The sequence below is a fragment of the Cynoglossus semilaevis genome, chromosome 5 (genome assembly GCF_000523025.1).
Source record: "Cynoglossus semilaevis isolate Cse_v1.0 chromosome 5, Cse_v1.0, whole genome shotgun sequence".
Taxonomy (NCBI): domain Eukaryota; kingdom Metazoa; phylum Chordata; class Actinopteri; order Pleuronectiformes; family Cynoglossidae; genus Cynoglossus; species Cynoglossus semilaevis.
In genome coordinates this window covers 4,282,334-4,299,686 of record NC_024311.1, presented here as the reverse complement: position 1 = coordinate 4,299,686, position 17,353 = coordinate 4,282,334, and the positions used below count along the sequence as shown (strand labels likewise).

The 17,353-nt window shown below is 38.3% G+C and overlaps 2 protein-coding genes across 11 annotated transcripts in view; one reads left to right on the top strand and one right to left on the bottom strand.

Moving 5' to 3' along the window:
* Positions 1 to 464: 464 nt before the first annotated feature.
* On the bottom strand, positions 465 to 17,263 carry rnf111 (ring finger protein 111). Of its 7 annotated transcripts, none has more exons than XM_025055639.1 (16): positions 16,992 to 17,263; positions 16,711 to 16,773; positions 13,960 to 14,843; positions 11,578 to 11,710; positions 8,108 to 8,259; positions 7,089 to 7,283; positions 6,575 to 6,972; positions 5,881 to 6,133; positions 5,203 to 5,563; positions 4,990 to 5,115; positions 4,705 to 4,822; positions 3,635 to 3,715; positions 3,373 to 3,468; positions 3,010 to 3,096; positions 2,520 to 2,623; positions 465 to 2,045 (listed from the first exon to the last, which is right to left on the bottom strand). In XM_025055639.1, the coding sequence occupies exons 3-16, from the start codon at positions 14,831 to 14,833 to the stop codon at positions 1,928 to 1,930; spliced, it is 3,096 nt and encodes a 1,031-aa protein (XP_024911407.1). In that variant the 5' UTR covers positions 14,834 to 14,843; positions 16,711 to 16,773; positions 16,992 to 17,263; the 3' UTR covers positions 465 to 1,927. The 7 variants fall into 7 exon arrangements, with proteins under 7 accessions (XP_024911407.1, XP_008308260.1, XP_024911408.1 ...); XM_008310038.3 differs by having other exon boundaries at positions 17,096 to 17,263; XM_025055640.1 differs by lacking the exon at positions 16,711 to 16,773.
* Positions 16,770 to 17,353, top strand: part of sltm (SAFB-like, transcription modulator) — a 10,835-nt gene continuing 10,251 nt past the window's right edge. For 2 of the 4 annotated variants that reach the window (XM_025055643.1, XM_025055641.1), the window contains exon 1: positions 16,774 to 16,821. The gene's annotated coding sequence lies outside the window, so the exon portion shown is untranslated. Of the gene's footprint in view, positions 16,822 to 17,353 lie in introns of all 4 variants that reach the window. The other 2 variants (XM_025055642.1, XM_025055644.1) reach the window with 2 other exon arrangements.

The following is a 17,353-nucleotide window of genomic DNA, read 5'->3' as shown; positions in this document are numbered from 1 at the left end:
GTCCGTGTTGATTTATGTATTCTAATATTGTTTTGAATTTGCTACCTTCCGTATTTCCTCGTACTTTGAGATGGTGAATATTTAACCTGGAACGTCACCGCTAGGTGGTGCTAAAACACATAGCTTTACGATGTCTGTTTTTGTCTCTGTATGTCATGTATGCAGAATATCCCCGCTAGGGGTCAGAAGTTGTCTCTTCCTGATGTCACTGCTGCAGTTTTTTTTTATTGTCTCTTTTTCTGGATTACTTGCATCCCATTAAATATTGGTGCGACCTCAAATATTCAGTAAGAGTCCGTACATTTAATTATTATCGGTGAACCTTCAAACTAAAATAACTTTCAAAAAGAAATGATAGATAATAATGTAGCATTTAAATACAGGACACATTTTTTAAGAATTTGAGCATAACTGTCACACCAACACAGTATTGAATCGAAAATGAGAAGAAAAACAAGAAAATGTTTGAGTTATTCCAAGTTTATTATTATTTTTTTTAAAACTAATATAAATCCCACAGAATATGATCCTGGTGCCTTTAAGTCAATGAATGCATGGATACCTGCTTTAAGTACTGCATTTCAACACTCCATTCAAAATATGTTTTTTTCTTCTATTCAGCAGAGTGGAAATACATGGCCTCAGCACACTCTCATATTCATAACTATTGTTCTTAAAACATAAAACATTTCTCTCTTGTGCAAGTCTATGCCAGTGAGTTAGTCAACAGTATTAGTGTTTATCTGCACAACAGCCAAAATGGACTCTGCTGCTCATACTACAGAGAGACAAAAGTGGGCATAGGGGGAGATAAAACAAATTTGAGTGAGAACAATCAGTGTACTTCCATCTCACATCGAGCTGTGTATTTACCTCTGAACACAATCTGCAGAAGTCCAGACCACTGCCAGTATCAAATTGAGAAAATGACCCTAGGTTACAGGCTCATGCAAAAAGTTCATACACACACTCGTATGCACAAGTGCGCACACACACACGCAGACCTGAGATCGACTTACAGAAACCTCAACTGTAACAGGCCTGTGTGCAGGGGAGAACACCCTGACAAAACAAAGAAAAGATTCACAGCAAATCCCACAAACATTCCGTTTAGAAAGAACAGTCAGGAGAAGGAGGTGACGCTCCTCTTCTTTTCTCTCGAAAATACATATGACGGCGTTGGTAATGATGCTTTAGTCAAATGAAGGTGCCGGAAGGAGGTGGAATCATAGCAAAGCATGTGCATATTTGAAGAGGGAGGTGAACATGGGGGCTTTATTTCCACTCTAAAAATACTGGGTGTGCACTAATACAGCAGCTGATCTGTTAACATATTTCCCTAGTTAGGAATGTCTTGATTTACTTAAAAACATCTTTTACTAACAATCCACATCTTCTAAACATAAACTAATCAATACAATGGTTGGTAAAAATGTATCCTGCAATGTGTGGTTTTTTTAACTGGAGGTTGATATTCTATTCTAGTAAAGCAAGGCATTGAGTTTACAGAAATGCATCTTTACTAGAGCAGCTATTCTCACCTGCAAATTGTTAGGCCGTGTTAAGCCCACGTTACATGTGCAAAGAAATGCATTGCAAGGAAACATGCAGAGAAACATAAATGACACTTGAGGAAACAATCGAAAGCTACATAAAAGCTTCATAAATACAATAAAATCTTAAGTCCTTAATGGAGAATTCTAGCTGTTGTAGTAATATATGATAACTGGCACTCTAGGCTCAATGCTTTAACGTCTTGTTTTGTTTGTTTTTTTTTGTTTAGGTTTTATTTATTTATTAGTTTTCTCTTCTGGTGGAGCTGCACAGGTATTTCATGCCATCTTTGGTCGACTGTAGTACTGAAGAGAAAATTCATATGATCTCCAAAATAAACTTTCAACCAAAAGGGTTGTTAAGAAAAACAGCATCAACTCTCAGCAGACAGCTGAGCCTCTATGTCCACTCTGCAGATGGGGCACTTCTTATTGGTGAGGAGCCACTGGTCCACACACAGCTGATGGAAGAGGTGCATACAGGGTAGACGTCTGAGTGAGAACACAAAAAAGTTTGAGTTAACATAAAAAAAACAAAAATTAGGAAATGTATAATTAAATTATTCATTGTTTCACAGATTTCAGAGCATGAGGCGTAAGATGAACAATAATTACAAATACTATTATTCCTATAGATACAGAAATATTGGAAAACAAAAAATATCAGACCTTACATTACCTTCTCTGAGGCCAACAGGGGGCACAAAAATACTTGTAAAAAAAACCTGAATGTCTGCCAAAATGTAATTCCCTGAGATCAGTAATTTTGAGGCACTCTTGGGTTTTGTGCCTATTTAATATACCTCTGGGTTCATAAAAAAGATATCTCTGGAGATGTTAGAAAATGGAAGTGCTACACCTGCCAAACCATATGTCTGTTTTAGAGGCTCACAGAGAAAACCTAATTGAAGACACTCGGAACTGTGAGCCCCAAATGAAGCAAAGCCCCAGAGGAGAGTCTTTTACCTGACGTCCTCCCCCTCTTCTAGTATCGACAGACAGATGGTGCATTTCTCTTCTGTGTCTTCCTCTGCTCCCTCGTCCTCCTCCTGCTTTTCATGCAGCTTTCTCTGTTTGAGAGTGATTTTTGGACATGTAAAAATTGATATACACCATACATAAGTAAAACAATGACAATAATAATGATAATAATATGTAAACAACTGTGTTAAAACATTTAGGTTCTACACTTATACTGTTGTGGTGATGAAAATACAAATATTACATTTCTAAAAATATAACATTCTCTATGAATCACTACACAAACATAGAAACATTTCTTTGGGGACAGAGAGAATGGTCATTTTGTCCTGAAAACAGGAAAATGTTCTAAATACTCAGTCTCTATAACTTTAAGTCATTAGCCCAATTCCCTGGCCCCCATGACTAAAACTAACATTTACTGTACATGTGAGCAGAGACGTGTTTCCGAATTGATTTGTTCATTATTTCTCACCGATTCTGGGGTTGCGTGCATATTTTTCCCAATAGATGCCCAAGCTTCAGGGGTTAACTGTTGGCCAATGTCTCTCTCCAACACCTTCTGTATTGGGTGGCAGGGTGTTAGATTGCTCATTTAGAAAACTCTACGTAAAACTTTTCCAGGCAAAATCTTCACAGCTGCAATCTGAGGTACAAGACACTACATGTTTTTATCTAAATGCTGGAAAACATAAGATATTTGAAGGAAGCACAAAAGACCACTATGCACTCTGTCCCAGGATAAGCTGTAACAGTCATGCATGCACAACTACACACGTAAATCCCCACACAGCATCAATACAGGGCACACAGTAGCTCCAGACTCATGGATCCTCACCTTTTTGTATTTGTGTGGGTAAGTGCACCTCTCTATGGTTCCCTGAGAGGCTCCTCTGTTCACAGTCCCTAATCTTTCCTCTAAATGCAGTAGGTCCTGGTGGAAGCAGATTACAAAACAACACCATTAGACTTGCACAATGCTTCTTTCTAAACCAAGGCTATGTTTTTACACAATAATGCTCAGTTGCTTTGTGTTTTTGACCCTGTAAATAACAAAGGGTAATGCTTAAATGTATGAATAATGATTAAACATAACTCACCTCATATGTTCTTCCAAAGCCAGGCATTCTAGATGAAATGTACCTAATGTGAGGGTAGGGCATGTCAGATATGCCAGCGTGCTGCAAAGGAGATAGAAACATTAGAAAAAATATTTAAATTGAGGAAACAACAGTTACATTGATGTGCAATATTTCATCAAACAGAAAAATATATATACATTTGTGTATTTCTTTTCACAATGTAAAACAAATTCATTGTTCATTTTACCTACAGACCCATTAGCTCATGACATGAAAATATCTATAAAGGCCCTTTTTGTTATTTCCACATACTCACTGAATATATCACTTTAAAAAGACAATTATTTGACATTTCATTTCAAGGTCAAGCATTGTTTTATTTGATAATATCACTGCAAAAAAACATAAACTGCCAATATTTGTGTTTTATTATTGCACAAGTTTTATTTGTCAGTTATTTGTTCTAAGTGCACCAGAACCCATGTTCATTTAGTACATCTTTTCAGTCAGCAAGAATGTCATTTTTTAAGTTATTTGGCTGAAGAGAGAACCTGTGTCTGAGAGAAGTTTGAGGGAAATTTCACAATTACTGAACACAATTAACACAATTTTGCGCTGAAGAACACATTTTTGTAATTGGTCCACCTCTACTATTGCTCTCTCCTTTCTTTTCCCACTAACATAAAACAAACAGGGTCTTATTAACTGTGATTACAATCAAATGTTTTCATTGAACCATGTCCTCATACAGTATGTACTCTCTTTAATCCTTTAAAGCAAAATTTGATTGATAATTTTGTCTATTGAAGATGTAAAAAAAAAACTAAAAAAAAATCCTGTAATAACATTGTAAACTACTTTTTTGCAGAGTCTAACAAAGGGCTTTAAATTTGTTGAGATTGCATTTGAAATGCATGATGAGCTAAACTATTTGCAAATGCATTATTCATTTGCTTCACCAAACCATCCTTTAAAGTAAGCGATGTTGTAAATAAGAAGCCAGAACCATTAATCTTAGCCTGACATTGTAAGGAAGTGATTCTTTCTCATTTATGCTAATGCATGTGTGTGCTGAAGGCTTCTCTCACCATGAAGGAAATGGGGAAGTGGTGCAGTCTGGGGGAGGGATGGTAATGGGGCAAGTGGGAGTGCAGGTGCCCTGAAGGATATGGTGCCATAGTAACTCCAGCCTCGATGCCAAGCTCCCTGTTTACAAAAACAGTTCATACATAGTTATCAAGCATCTCTACCAGATCTGAAAACAAAATTCAAACCAAAGTCCAAAACCAAGGTTAAACACCAATATAATACTAATGTTTTATGAGATACTAAAAAACAGACATTTGAAATTTTTTGATGTGTTCGACACTGACCATGCTGTTCTCTGCTCAGGCTGGCGAGGATGGGAAGACATAGTTTGTGGCACATGGATATGGTGTCCGTGGCCATAGTTGGGATGCATTCTATGAGGGTGTTGCGGTGGACGCTCGTGTGCTCGTCTGCAATGCAGTTAAAAAAAGGAGGTTTAGATAAAGGTTCAACATAGATTTCTTCTGAATAGAAAGATAGAGACCTATAGTACTCACGTGGGGTGCTGCATCATTCTGCGCCTCTGGACTTCAACCCTCAGCATGTCATGCTGATGCAGCCTTTGTACAGAGGCTCCCAGTGTAGGCATATGATGTGGCAGTGTTTGTGGGTCTGAAGGCAGGTGCTGGGCCAGTGGAGCACTGGAACTTGAGAGGTGGTGGGAAGAAAGAGGTGGAGGGGGCGCAGGAGGCACAGTATGGCCTGAAGGGTGAGATGGCAGTGGTGGATGAAAGGTGACAGTGTGAGGAATAACATAATCGCCTTGTGGTACAGGCTGAGGTGTAAGTTGAGGATTCCCATGGGAGTGAGGACAGGCAGAAGAGGGCTGATGGTGCAGAGAGCGTGCTAAAGAACCATCTAGAAAAGAATAAGGAACAAGACAATGAACTTTTCTGACAAAATTAACATGTATTTGTTTTTATCTTTCCTGACTTTACTAAAACAATTTCTCACATTACCTCAAACCCTACTCATTATGAGTACCATAAACATGAAGACAACTTCTGTGTAGCTCCCACTGCCAGCAATTTAGGAGTGAATATGTTTGACTGTGTCTGGCAGCACTATGGCAGAACTTATTAATGACTTTTCCTATGAGCCAGCTAACACTTTGAGACCATTTGAAAAATCCTCAAGTAAATGTCATCCTTCCTGTCCGGCATGAATGTACTTACAGGAGGGGTGAATGTAATGTCTGCAGGGCTGAGGTTGTGCCTGGGGCTGGGGCTGAGCCGCCATGGAGGAGTTGAAGGAATCCACTACACTGGGCTGGTTGGAGCCCGGTGTGGCCTGAGAAGCGTAAGCAGGGGGCCGTGAGGCTGAACCAGGACAGCAGGGGTCAAAGGCTGAGGTGCTCCCATGGAAAGGTGCACCATTATTTGAACCACTACGAATACTGCTGTTGCTCAGGTCGACTGGCAGAGTTTGCTGTTGGAGAATAGCAGACAGATTACAAAAAGAAGAGGAAAGAATTATCTTTTTTTGAATCTCCATATAAGTAACGCAGACCCTCAGGCTAACCCTACCTAGAAATTAGAATGCATACATTTACTGTTTATGGTTTCAGGGACTATTTGGTTTAGAACAGTTTTGTATAGTTTTGCATTGGTCACTGAATAACTACTGTATTATACATGTAAGTAGCTATGAATCAGTGTTGTAAGACATTGTCAAAGTATTATTTGTTGGGACACTCAATCCTTTATACGACTAGACTGTTTACTACAGATCAACTTCTAAAACATCAAAAACTTGCCAATAAACTTAGGCACTTTTAGTTCATGCTAGCACAAGCTTATTTACTTAATAATGATACAACTAGCAGGGCAATATTGAGACTACTTACTAAAATAAAAAGCATTAGCTGACCTGGTCATGGTAGTGGGCTGTGTTGCTGCTGCCACTACCACTGCCATTGCTGGTGCTACTGCTGACTCCAGCACATGGTGGTGGCAGAGTGTTGGGCCTCTCCACAGAGCAGCTGGGCTCTGTAAATGGCAGCGACCCCAGAGGCTGTGGTGCTGGATGATGGACATGGTGGAGGAAGTGGTGAGCACTGCTGTTGCTGTGACCGTGGCTGTGCTGCGAACCGCTGGTTTGCTGTGATGATGACGCCTGCAAACAGCTTGAATGGGAGTGGCTCAGGGACAGGTGACCAGGAGAGAGGCCTCCACAGGGGGAATGCTGCTGACAGCAAGATGGTAGTCTGGGCATTGCTGCACCAGTATTTTCTACTGCTGTACCTGACAAACCTGGTCTGCCATCATCTATGGATGAAAGAATTTAAAGAATTTTTAAGATGTAGAATGAAGCAGGAGCTCAGCGTTTTTAACGCTATAAAAGTACAAAGGTGTGTACAGTGTGGTGTGTGTGAATGTGTTACCCTCTGTGGCTGTGCGAGAAGAGCCAATTAGCCTCTGTGCACGTGTAATTTCAGGTATTGACCCTGGGCAGCTAGTAGAAGGGCCTGGGGCATCGTTGAACTCTGAGGTAGAGGCATGATGGGAAGATGATGAGGAGGACGATCTGACTGTTTGAGTGTGATGGCTGCCGGACGTTGTTGGCACAACAGAGAGATCTGAGGAGAGAAGGAAAGAATAAGTGATCTTCTTTTTCTGTTAACACTCATTTCTATTAGCACTTAATTTCAGTTCACGTGGCCCAAAAGCGCATTTTCAATTTTTGGCTGAAAGACCTTTATCACCGAAACAAAACAGCCGGAACGGAAGTTATGATGACGCATGAGATGTAGCAATTGACTTAAATGCACTTTGTTATTTTATGAGAAAGCATAATTTGACAATCTTTCAGCAGGCCAGTAGGCCTGTACATTATAATTTAATTTTAACATTTTATATTGTGCATTGTTGTAAAATGCTAAATATTTTCATAATTTTGTAATTGTTTTATTCTTTGAAAGATAAATATTAATTTATGCAATTGCAGTGCCTTGATTTTATTGAGGTTTAGTACACAGTCATAGCCATAAATACAATGGTATTAATAATTGGCATAATAATAATTTCTTTCCATGTTTCGGCCTTGGTTTCCTCATTTTCGGTTTCGGCCAACAATTTTAATTTTGTTGCATCCCTAGTACTTCATCCATTTGTTAGTCATTAATTTCTTTCTGTGGGGTTATTTGCAGCAACAGCGTGTCACGTAGGAGGGTGATGAAGGGAGGATAAATGACAAAAAGTTTCTCTTGAGAGAAACAATTGAACACGTAGCGCTCTCTGCCAAAACCAGAACCCATCCCCTTTTTAGAAGTAGAAGAAAGAAGGATTTCTAGATTACAAATTATTATTATTATATACTATTTATATATCAAAGCATCTGAAACATGTTAAGTAAACAACACTGAAATACTAGGATTGTGAAGGTGTTGGGGTTTTTTCCTACCATCTTCATCAACAGTCAGATCCACCACCTCACCAGCGTTCAGACGCAGTGGTTGGATAACTGTGGAGAGTCGATGACGTCCACGCTCTGGAAGGCGATTCTGGGCACAACTACTGGCCCAAATCCTGCTAAGACCCCCAACAGCCCGTGACCTGTAGAAACAAAAGATATGTTGAAAATAATTCCACCAAATGAGTGCTAATTTTTCTTTCCATTTAATTTTCTCTCTCATAGGCTTCTATGACTCAATTTCTTTCTCTTTGAGACTGAGAGGCAAGGGAATAGCTGCCTCAATCCAACCCCCAACAACAACTAATTGCACAGTATGATATAGTTAGGAGATTGGAAGGAGGAGGGAGAAACCTAAGGGACAGGCAGAGTCTGTAAGGGACTACGTTAAACTGGGTGCCATGGAGATTTGAAGATTGGAAATTTCACTGCTATACTGGGGGGGATTTTTTTAAAAGTAAACAGGAGCACGATGGGGCCTATTGGCAACCCACTGGGGTAATTCCCTGAGATATAGTTTTGGACAATATTAATTCATGTTTTGTGACATGTATTTTGTTTTGAATATTCCCCGTTTCTAAAGTAATCTGAGATTCTGTTGTCATATTTAGAATAAATAAAATCAAGGTACTGCAATTGCATAAATTAATATTAATGTTTCATAGAATAACACAATTATGTATTAAGCACATTTCAACAATGCACAATATAAAATAAAATTTAAAATAAAATGTTAAACTTGACCCCACTTATGTGTACATTAAATCATAATGTACAGGCCTACTGGCCTGGTGAAAGATAAAAAATTAAAAATTAAATATGTTCTCTCATAAAAACAAAAATTTAAGTCAATTGCTGGATCATTTCTTGTGCGCCCTGCTTTATTCCCGCATCCACGTAATTATCTTTATAACGCAGATCAAGTAAAGCCGCGACGAAGTGCAAAGGATTCGAACATATCTTAGTGAAAAGTGTGCTGACAGACCTATGATTGTACTTTTCATTGTTTTTCCCTCCATCTCAACCTCTTTGCTTAGAAGACGCTGTAGTGCTGTGACTAAAGGAATAACATCTGCTACAGATGCATCAGAGAAGCTAATCTCTTTAGTTAGCTGCTCAGACGGGGCAAAAAGAGAGAATGTTCTCTATTAAGACCCACTGGTGTGAGGTGAACGTTACGGGGAGCTCCTGGTCTGCGCAGTATGCAGCCAAGACTCGCTTTTGCGTAAAGAGGCTTTCCTTCCTCTCATATTCAGCATAGCGATTGGGATGTTTGGATTTCAGGTGATAAATTAAACCCCACGTGGAGAGATTCTTTGCAGATGCACCCCCTTTTAAAATTTAAAAAATTTCAGCATTACATTTTCGGTGATAAAAGTCTTTCAGCAGAAAACCGAAAATGCACTTTTGGGTCATTTTCAGCTGAAGAGTTTGGCCGAATATGCGTTGATTCCCTGCAAAAAAGGCAGAAGCTGCAGGAACAAGTCAAACAGCGCTGAGAGAGGGGAGGGTCTGCAGGGGTCATCCTGTGCCTCTAAATAGGTTGGCTGAAGCGTGAATCAAGGGAGTTTGCATTCCCACAAGGGAGAACTGTCTAATTCAGAACTGGGACTAATTTGTAGATATCTGTTTACCACAGAGACCCTTGAGTGAGCAGGGGTAAACAAGAGGAAAACAGTACATTGTAAACAGGAAAAATAAGGAATTGATGGTTTGCCAATGCTGTGTTGGAGCCACAACAGCATCATGTAGGCCACACACCCCATTGGATCAGAGCATGGCTGAGTACTGTGGTAATATAATATAAACTGCTGGGGCTGACGTTACTGGCAGCCAAAACGGGGAGTTTGGGTTTAAAAGACAGGGAATGAACAGGATGCACAAGACTATTAATATTAATGTTATTAATACTATTAATACTCTTAGATGAACATTGCTGTAATGTGTTTTTACTAGAGATGCAGACGTATACTGGATAAAATAAGTTATCGGCCATTAGTGTGTTCATTTCTTCTATTGTGATAAGGTATTTCCAATAAACTGTACCATAAATTCAACACCGTTCCAAACTGAGCAATCAGTGCACTTAGCAGACAGTCTCCTACAGTCTTGTAAATAGTTTCTTATCAATTTGGCATGAAAATATCATACAAAAGACCAATTTGTTAAGCACAATACATACAATTATCAGTTAATCATACTAACATCAACCATGAGAACCATAACCAGTCAGTATGGGTTGAAAAAAAAAATAGAACATATTGTGTATTCCAAGAATATGTAAAATATGTAATAACAAAAAAATGAGTAAATGAATTAATAAACTGATATAGCCCCAAACACAATGTAGGTTTGTTTTCATGTGTGCATATGCAATATGACATCATCTACATACAAATGTATGCACTCAATAATTGACAGTATAAATACAGATTGCATTGCTCTTTATGATGGCCTTTGATTCTATGCTCCTCTGCTTCACTATTGCCCATCCCCCCTTGCAGAAAAGCTCATCACTACATTTTCTGGCAAGCCAGGACATCTATGAAAGTCTGGAAAACAGGCTAAAGCATTTCAAGCTAGGTGCAATCATTGCTACGGACTTTTACAGACATATGTATATGAAGCAGGCAACTAAACACAAAGAAATAGACAAAATGAGGTCAACACAGAAATAAGGGATGAGAAAATTAAACCATATTGTGCTTACACAAAGAATTAGAGCAGCACAAAGTCAAGAAGTCTTAATAGAATAAAATGAGGAATGATAATAAAATAAACTCACTAGAGAGAGGAAGGACGTAGGCTGCTATAATGGTTCTAGGAGAGCTCTTCTCTGCTGGTGTTGTTCTCACTCCAAAATATTTATGCAGTATTCCTGATAATTGGTGCATAATTGCATATGCCGTATAATGAAGAAAGGGGGAGCCCTTTTTTCTTAGGTATCTTCAATACTGACTGTAATAATTATAGATAAACTTGGGATAAAGAAATCCATCACCTCCAATTTGCTGAAACATTAATGCCCAAGTATAATTGCAAAAATCAAATTAAACGCACATGAAAATATTTCTTAAATATTTATACAATACAATGTTGCATCCAAAAAAAGTTCAATAGTTACAAAACCTGAAAATAGTACAGAATTTGCTTAATTACATGTGGCATACAAATGCCTTTAAAGGTTTATGGTATAAAAGGAAGTTCAAAATATAAATACTTTAACCCCAGTCTACAGATTTACATTGCAATCTATACAAGTTGAATAATTAACACTTCCGGTGTTGGTTACTATGGTGAAATCCTTGTCCTCACCAATGTTAACTGACCTACTGTCACTCACAATCCATTTGGTAATTGTATCGGTGAACTGTCGACCTACTAACTGCCTATGTTTTATCCTCATTGGAAATACAATTAACACATTTCACAGCATTGTTGAAAAAGCAGAGTTTCCTTACCTGAAACTATCCCCAACTGTAACTATCTCCACTTCGCTGTCTGTTGAGGTGACATTGATCTCCTCACTAGCGGGAACGATAGGGGCCGGAGCCGGAGTTGCTTCAATGACCACCACATCTTCATCCAGGGCACCTGAACAAATCAAATGTATGTGAGTAAATGACTGTGTTTCAACCCGTGTACAAAGGTGGTGATCATCAGGATGTTTTATTATAACCGTGGCCATAATCCTACACATTCTCTATCAAATAAGATTTTTCTTCTGTTAACAATTTATTCTGATTTGATGAATAGAAGAAATAAATTTAAATTGTGAAAACATTCTGACTTAACATTATTTTTTTACATGAGCAAAAAAAACACTACACAGAACCATGTACAAAGGCAATGTCCAGTTCCTGTTTGTCGATTAATCATGATCACATCCTGATAGGAGAATCTAGTTTATCACAGACACAGCTACTACTACTACGGTACTATGTTAAATCGTCATACTACCACCCCTCTTCATATAGACCATTGCTGACCCATTGGAAGGCAATGAGGGCAACTACAAACATATCTGAACACAGTCTATTCTATAGGTTTACTCAGGCTTATGTTCAGGTAAAATCAACTTGTATTATTTTATTTTTACTAATGTCCGTATTGAATTTTCACTACATCTTGGTGTGAGAGCTGCTGACTGTTTGATCAATCACTTACTCATCAGTGATCCCACATTTTTATTAGATCTACCACACAATTCTCATGATTAACTCAGAAACATTACATGACATTTGGATCATGCCAATAATAATGTTACTAGATAAATATTTTAGATACAATTAGATGCATCTGTGACCAGTTGGTATGATTTGATTTTTATTTAATCTGAATATCAAACATTATGATAACGTTTAAAATTAATTCAATCAACTTTTTGGGAGACAGAAGAGTGATACAGCCATGATCGTAAAATGACTCATGATTGTAACATCCATAAATTCCCACTGTGATTTCAGTTCAAGTGTCTCCTGAGTAATGCTGCTTAGCACCCTCTTCAGATTTGTTCCTTGGCACTGTGGTGAAACCTTCAGGTAACCACACAAACAATAACACACATTTTAGTTTTGTCGGCAATTGCATCTTATAGCTTAAGTGAATGGTGCAATAAAGAGACATCTTAAATTCTTAATGTGAATTTATAAAGTGTGATAGAAGTTTTTTGTAATAAAAAAACAATAAATAAGGTTCCTAAAGCATGAATGTAATAAATGTTAAAAATAAAATAAATTCTATCTAGGATTGTCACAAGAACCAATACTTTGGTACCAAGTTGAAGCAAACGCACAAAAAATCTTTTTTGAATGTAAAGTTACTTCTTGGCAGCTGGTACTGTAATTTAAATTCTGTGCAAAATATGTTGAAGCACAGTGATTTTAAATACTTGACCGTTTCAAAACATTTTTTAATAAAGTAGTACTTTAAAAGTAAAAGTACATGGGTTCTGTTTTTTGATTTTTATTGTATTTCACAGGTATTAGTATCAACTACTTTTAGTTCTGGTACCATGACAACCCTAGTTCTAGCTTTTCAATTTCATTTAGTTTATAGTACACATATTGACTGATGAAGATGTACTTGAGATAATTATAATTTGTTAGTTTATTACCACTAACAGATTTGTTATTGTCTGATATTTTCTGCATGCAGTGTATCATTCTTTCACAGCAATTGGTAAAAAAAAAGGGATTACCTGTTCCCAGGTGACATTACACACCTACACTAACCCTTAACAACGTATGTGATGAAAGTTGGTTTCATCATTTACATGCTTGTTATTCCATGTTGTAAACACATGCCTTGTTTCCCCTGTGAGACAGGCTGTTACTATGCAAAGTCTGCCACTCATCAGTGTCTTGGGATTTCTTCCATTTGCCTCCCACCACAGAAAACAACTAACTTTCCATTCTCTCTAAGGGCCACAGCAGCAGAAATATTTCTGAGGCTAATGGTTTTCACTGAAAAAAACAATAAAACACTATTAGGTGGGTGGGGGGAGGAGGCTATACTGAATCATGATGCAAAAGCTGAAATATTTTATGTAAGGGTGTTTAGGGGGACCTTTCATACACACAGTAGGCCAAGCTTCTGCAGCCGGACTAAGAGCAGAAAGTGATGGCTTAAATGTCAGAGCTGCATTAAAGTATAGATGGCTGCAGCTCCTTTATCTGCATGATGTATAGATATATAGTATACAGTTGAGTTCAAATATGACATTTTCATTGTTAAACTGCAAAATATTTTAGTTTAGTTTTTTAGGCCAAACGTTATTGTAAATATTTTGTTGTAGAACACCTTAGCAGCCTTTTATTGTCAAAATTAGAATGTACACTTACCTGTGGCTACAGGAGCAGTGTTGGCCTGACTGCTAGTGCTGCTGACATCTACATATAGCTCATCCTCTGCTTCTGTAGAAGATGTGGAGGACGAGTCATCGGTCGCCTCTCCACTGGAGCTACTAGTACTATGAAGGAGAGCGTACTTCCTACGTGCAATCACTTCCCTTTTCTTTCTCTGCAGTAATAGTCTCTCCTTTTGTTTTGGAGTCCGCTGCCCTCCTCCAGGAGTTGTTTTCAAAATCCGTTTCCTATGTAGTGGCCGTCGGCTCAGGCATGGCCGCTTGAGGAGCACCGGCTCAGACTCAGACCGCACCCATTTATGAGAGCGGTGTCCTCGAGTGCGACCTAAAATGGGCCGCAATCCACGTCCCGTGGCTCCTCCAGCTGTCAGGGCAGGAGCCTTGGGCTGGCCCCCTGTCGCTCCACCTTCGACGTCATCCTCTGAGCTAAGAGTGTCCGAGTCCCCAAATCTCAAACTTGAGGAAGGGGAAGAGGCACAGTCACTAAAGGAGGATTCGTGATTATGTTCATCCTCACTAGGGTGCTGTAAAAGTTCTACCCTTGACCTCTGTGGGTCCAGTGAACTCTCACTAATGTGGTCCTCCTTAAGGGAACAGTCTGATGGTCCTGCCTGTTGGCCTTTTCGTTTTCTCCGCCCATGGATGCTCCGTTCCGAGTCTCTGTGTGCTCCTGTGTCTTTCAGGGGACGATGCCTTGACTCACACAGGGTTTCAAATTCACTACCTGCCTTTCCAATCACCTCCATGTTATTAGTGAAGCTCTTAGCAACCTCCACTGGCTCAGAGTTAACCAGTGGTTCCTTCAGAGGCTCCTGTCTCCTAGCAGCTTCAGATGGCACCTCACTCTTCATGGCGATGTGTCTGTCCTCACAAAGGACAAAGAACAAGTTATTGGTTATTTTTAAAAAAACATTGGACGATCCACACTGTTTGCAAGGTGCAACTTAAATTCATGAAGTAAATTACAAAACCAATCCAATTAGTTCAGTTGTAGGTGTGAATTCAATGCTTTACCACATACATGACTAAAGATAATATCACAATTGTAGGTAAATTAATTACCTACATTTGACAAAGTAAAATTAGATTTTATCCATGTACATATCACAAAACTAAAGTAACTGCACCAAAACAATAAAGGAACTACTGTATTTACTAATTTACAGTTTAATAATCACTAGATCAATAGTAAACTGCCGAAAACAGAAAATCTAGTGTGTGTGCTTAGCAAAAAAGAATTATGGCAGAAAACAGATGTAGTGCTGGATTCAGTAGAGCATGGTTTATTAATATCAAACACTATATGAATGCAGCAAAATAAGTGACATTACTATAAACATTACCTGCACTGAATTTGCATTGACACCAGACAGATGTTGTTTGGTCAACACCAGTTGAAATTCTCATTTTTAGCCTATGAATGGAAACCTTTCACATTATAAGTTCTAAAATAATATATAAAAATAGTAATCTTAAATAACAATAACAAATAGCAACTAACTGTGATAGGAAAGTGTCTGTTTTCCATATAGAAAAAAGGTTTCAAAGCAAAAATATTTCCAAGAAGATAATGGCCACAGCTTTTAAGGGAGAAATTAGCACTGTTGGTGAACATAAAAACCTTCCTTTAGATTAAAGCCTTGTGATCACAATGTAGTCCCATTTCTACATGTTATTTATAAAAACTAACTCCAATTAAAATAAGAACCACCACACAAATTTATCAACTGATATTGTGTCCTGGATTAGTCATTGTTCAGTTGATAATAATTGCAGAACTCTGAATACTAATAATTTGTTGAACTGGCTTTACAAAAGTTGCCACATTAAGCTTATTTACCAATATCGTTGTGTAACTATTTATCAATTACAACTACTTACTAAAACAAAATCACAAATACATTTGTATAGAAATATATATTTACGATCAGTTGTAAATCAGCAAGGGTATGACAATGTTTTTTTCAGGACACAGCTAGATCAACTTTCAATTTCCCTTACACTGCCTCAATTCAAAAGCTACAACATTGACAGTCAAATGTGCTGTCAACATGCGCTGTTCTTGATTTTGTAAATTTCTAGAATTTGAGCAGTAATTTAGTAGAATTTATACTGTGCTTTTTATGTCCAAATACTATACTTTTGTTTCTGCACCCAAGTCTCTAATGATTGAGAGCCCCTTCTGATACCACAGTGACAGAGCTGCGCAATGACATGCATGAATTCAGGGGCCTCAGAGGACAGCCTAAGCACAATTACATATTCGGTACTGGTTTACACATATTTCTCACAAAAATATGTAATGGTTAGGAAATTTGAGCCACAGTGGATATTATAAAAGCAGCCAAAAGAAATTTACAGTGTCATATGATTTAACATTTAAGACATAGTCAGCAGTCCTGGTGTGCTGCCAAGCACTCTGATAAGACATCAAAATAAAGAACTACAGAATTTTAATTACATAAACACAATTTATTCTAAAAACAAAAACTGATGACATTAAGTTACTACGACGTTTCACAAATACAGCAGACTAAGTATGTGTCCCACAAACATTGCTGATATGACCGATGATTTATAAACGCGTATTTATAAAGATATCAATGTATAAAATGTTTCCACTGTGTACTTAACATTTCTATAGGAGAAGAAGAAAAGCCAACGTAGACGGCTTAGCCAACTAGCAGTACGTAAAATCCAGATAGAAGACAACAAAGACAACACGTACCTGCGTTTTAGTCCTTTTTTCAAAATATGTTAACGTCACTTTTCGAACAATTACAGTTAAATCCTGTCGAGAAAGAAGAAAAGGCTTTCAAAACGGACACGGACACAGACGGTAAGCCTAATTGGCAGGCCTGTGCAGAAACGACAGGGAACGTTAAAGGCAGGGAGTATGAAACTGACAACACAGTCCAGAGCTGAGCTGTGCTGAGAGGAAACATCGACGCTAATGGGCCCAGAATACGCTACGAGCTAAGCTAACCAACGTTAGCAGACTTCACTCACCAAATACCGGACAATACTCGGCCATTTTGAATAAGCTGGTACATTTCGCAAGACACAGAGACTAAACTACTGCGTATGTTCTGTGAAAGATACAAATGCCTCACTATTAGCCCACGAAGAAGTTCCCATCCCAGCCTTCGAAGATATCCACTGTTGTTTACCCAGCGGGTCGTCCTTTTTTCCCCTGGCTACATCTCAAAGCCACAGCACAGCTGTTTCCTAAAGTGCCACACGAGGGCGACAAAACAGGGCCAGACGTTATCCTATTTTACGACAGTTTACGACAACTTAGCTCTAGCTTCTAAACCAGTACATGTTAAATACACAAGACTCTCAAATCAGTCGTCAATAATAATTTAGTG

Excerpts from the sequence above, each read along its gene's own strand:
- rnf111 (XM_017032452.2), bottom strand. Across the intron at positions 8,260-11,577 it reads ACAGTTGGGGATAGTTTCAG|GTCACGGGCTGTTGGGGGTC; the intron begins GTAAGGAAACTC and ends TTGTTTCTACAG. Across the intron at positions 5,564-5,880 it reads ACATTACATTCACCCCTCCT|ATGGTTCTTTAGCACGCTCT; the intron begins GTAAGTACATTC and ends ATTCTTTTCTAG.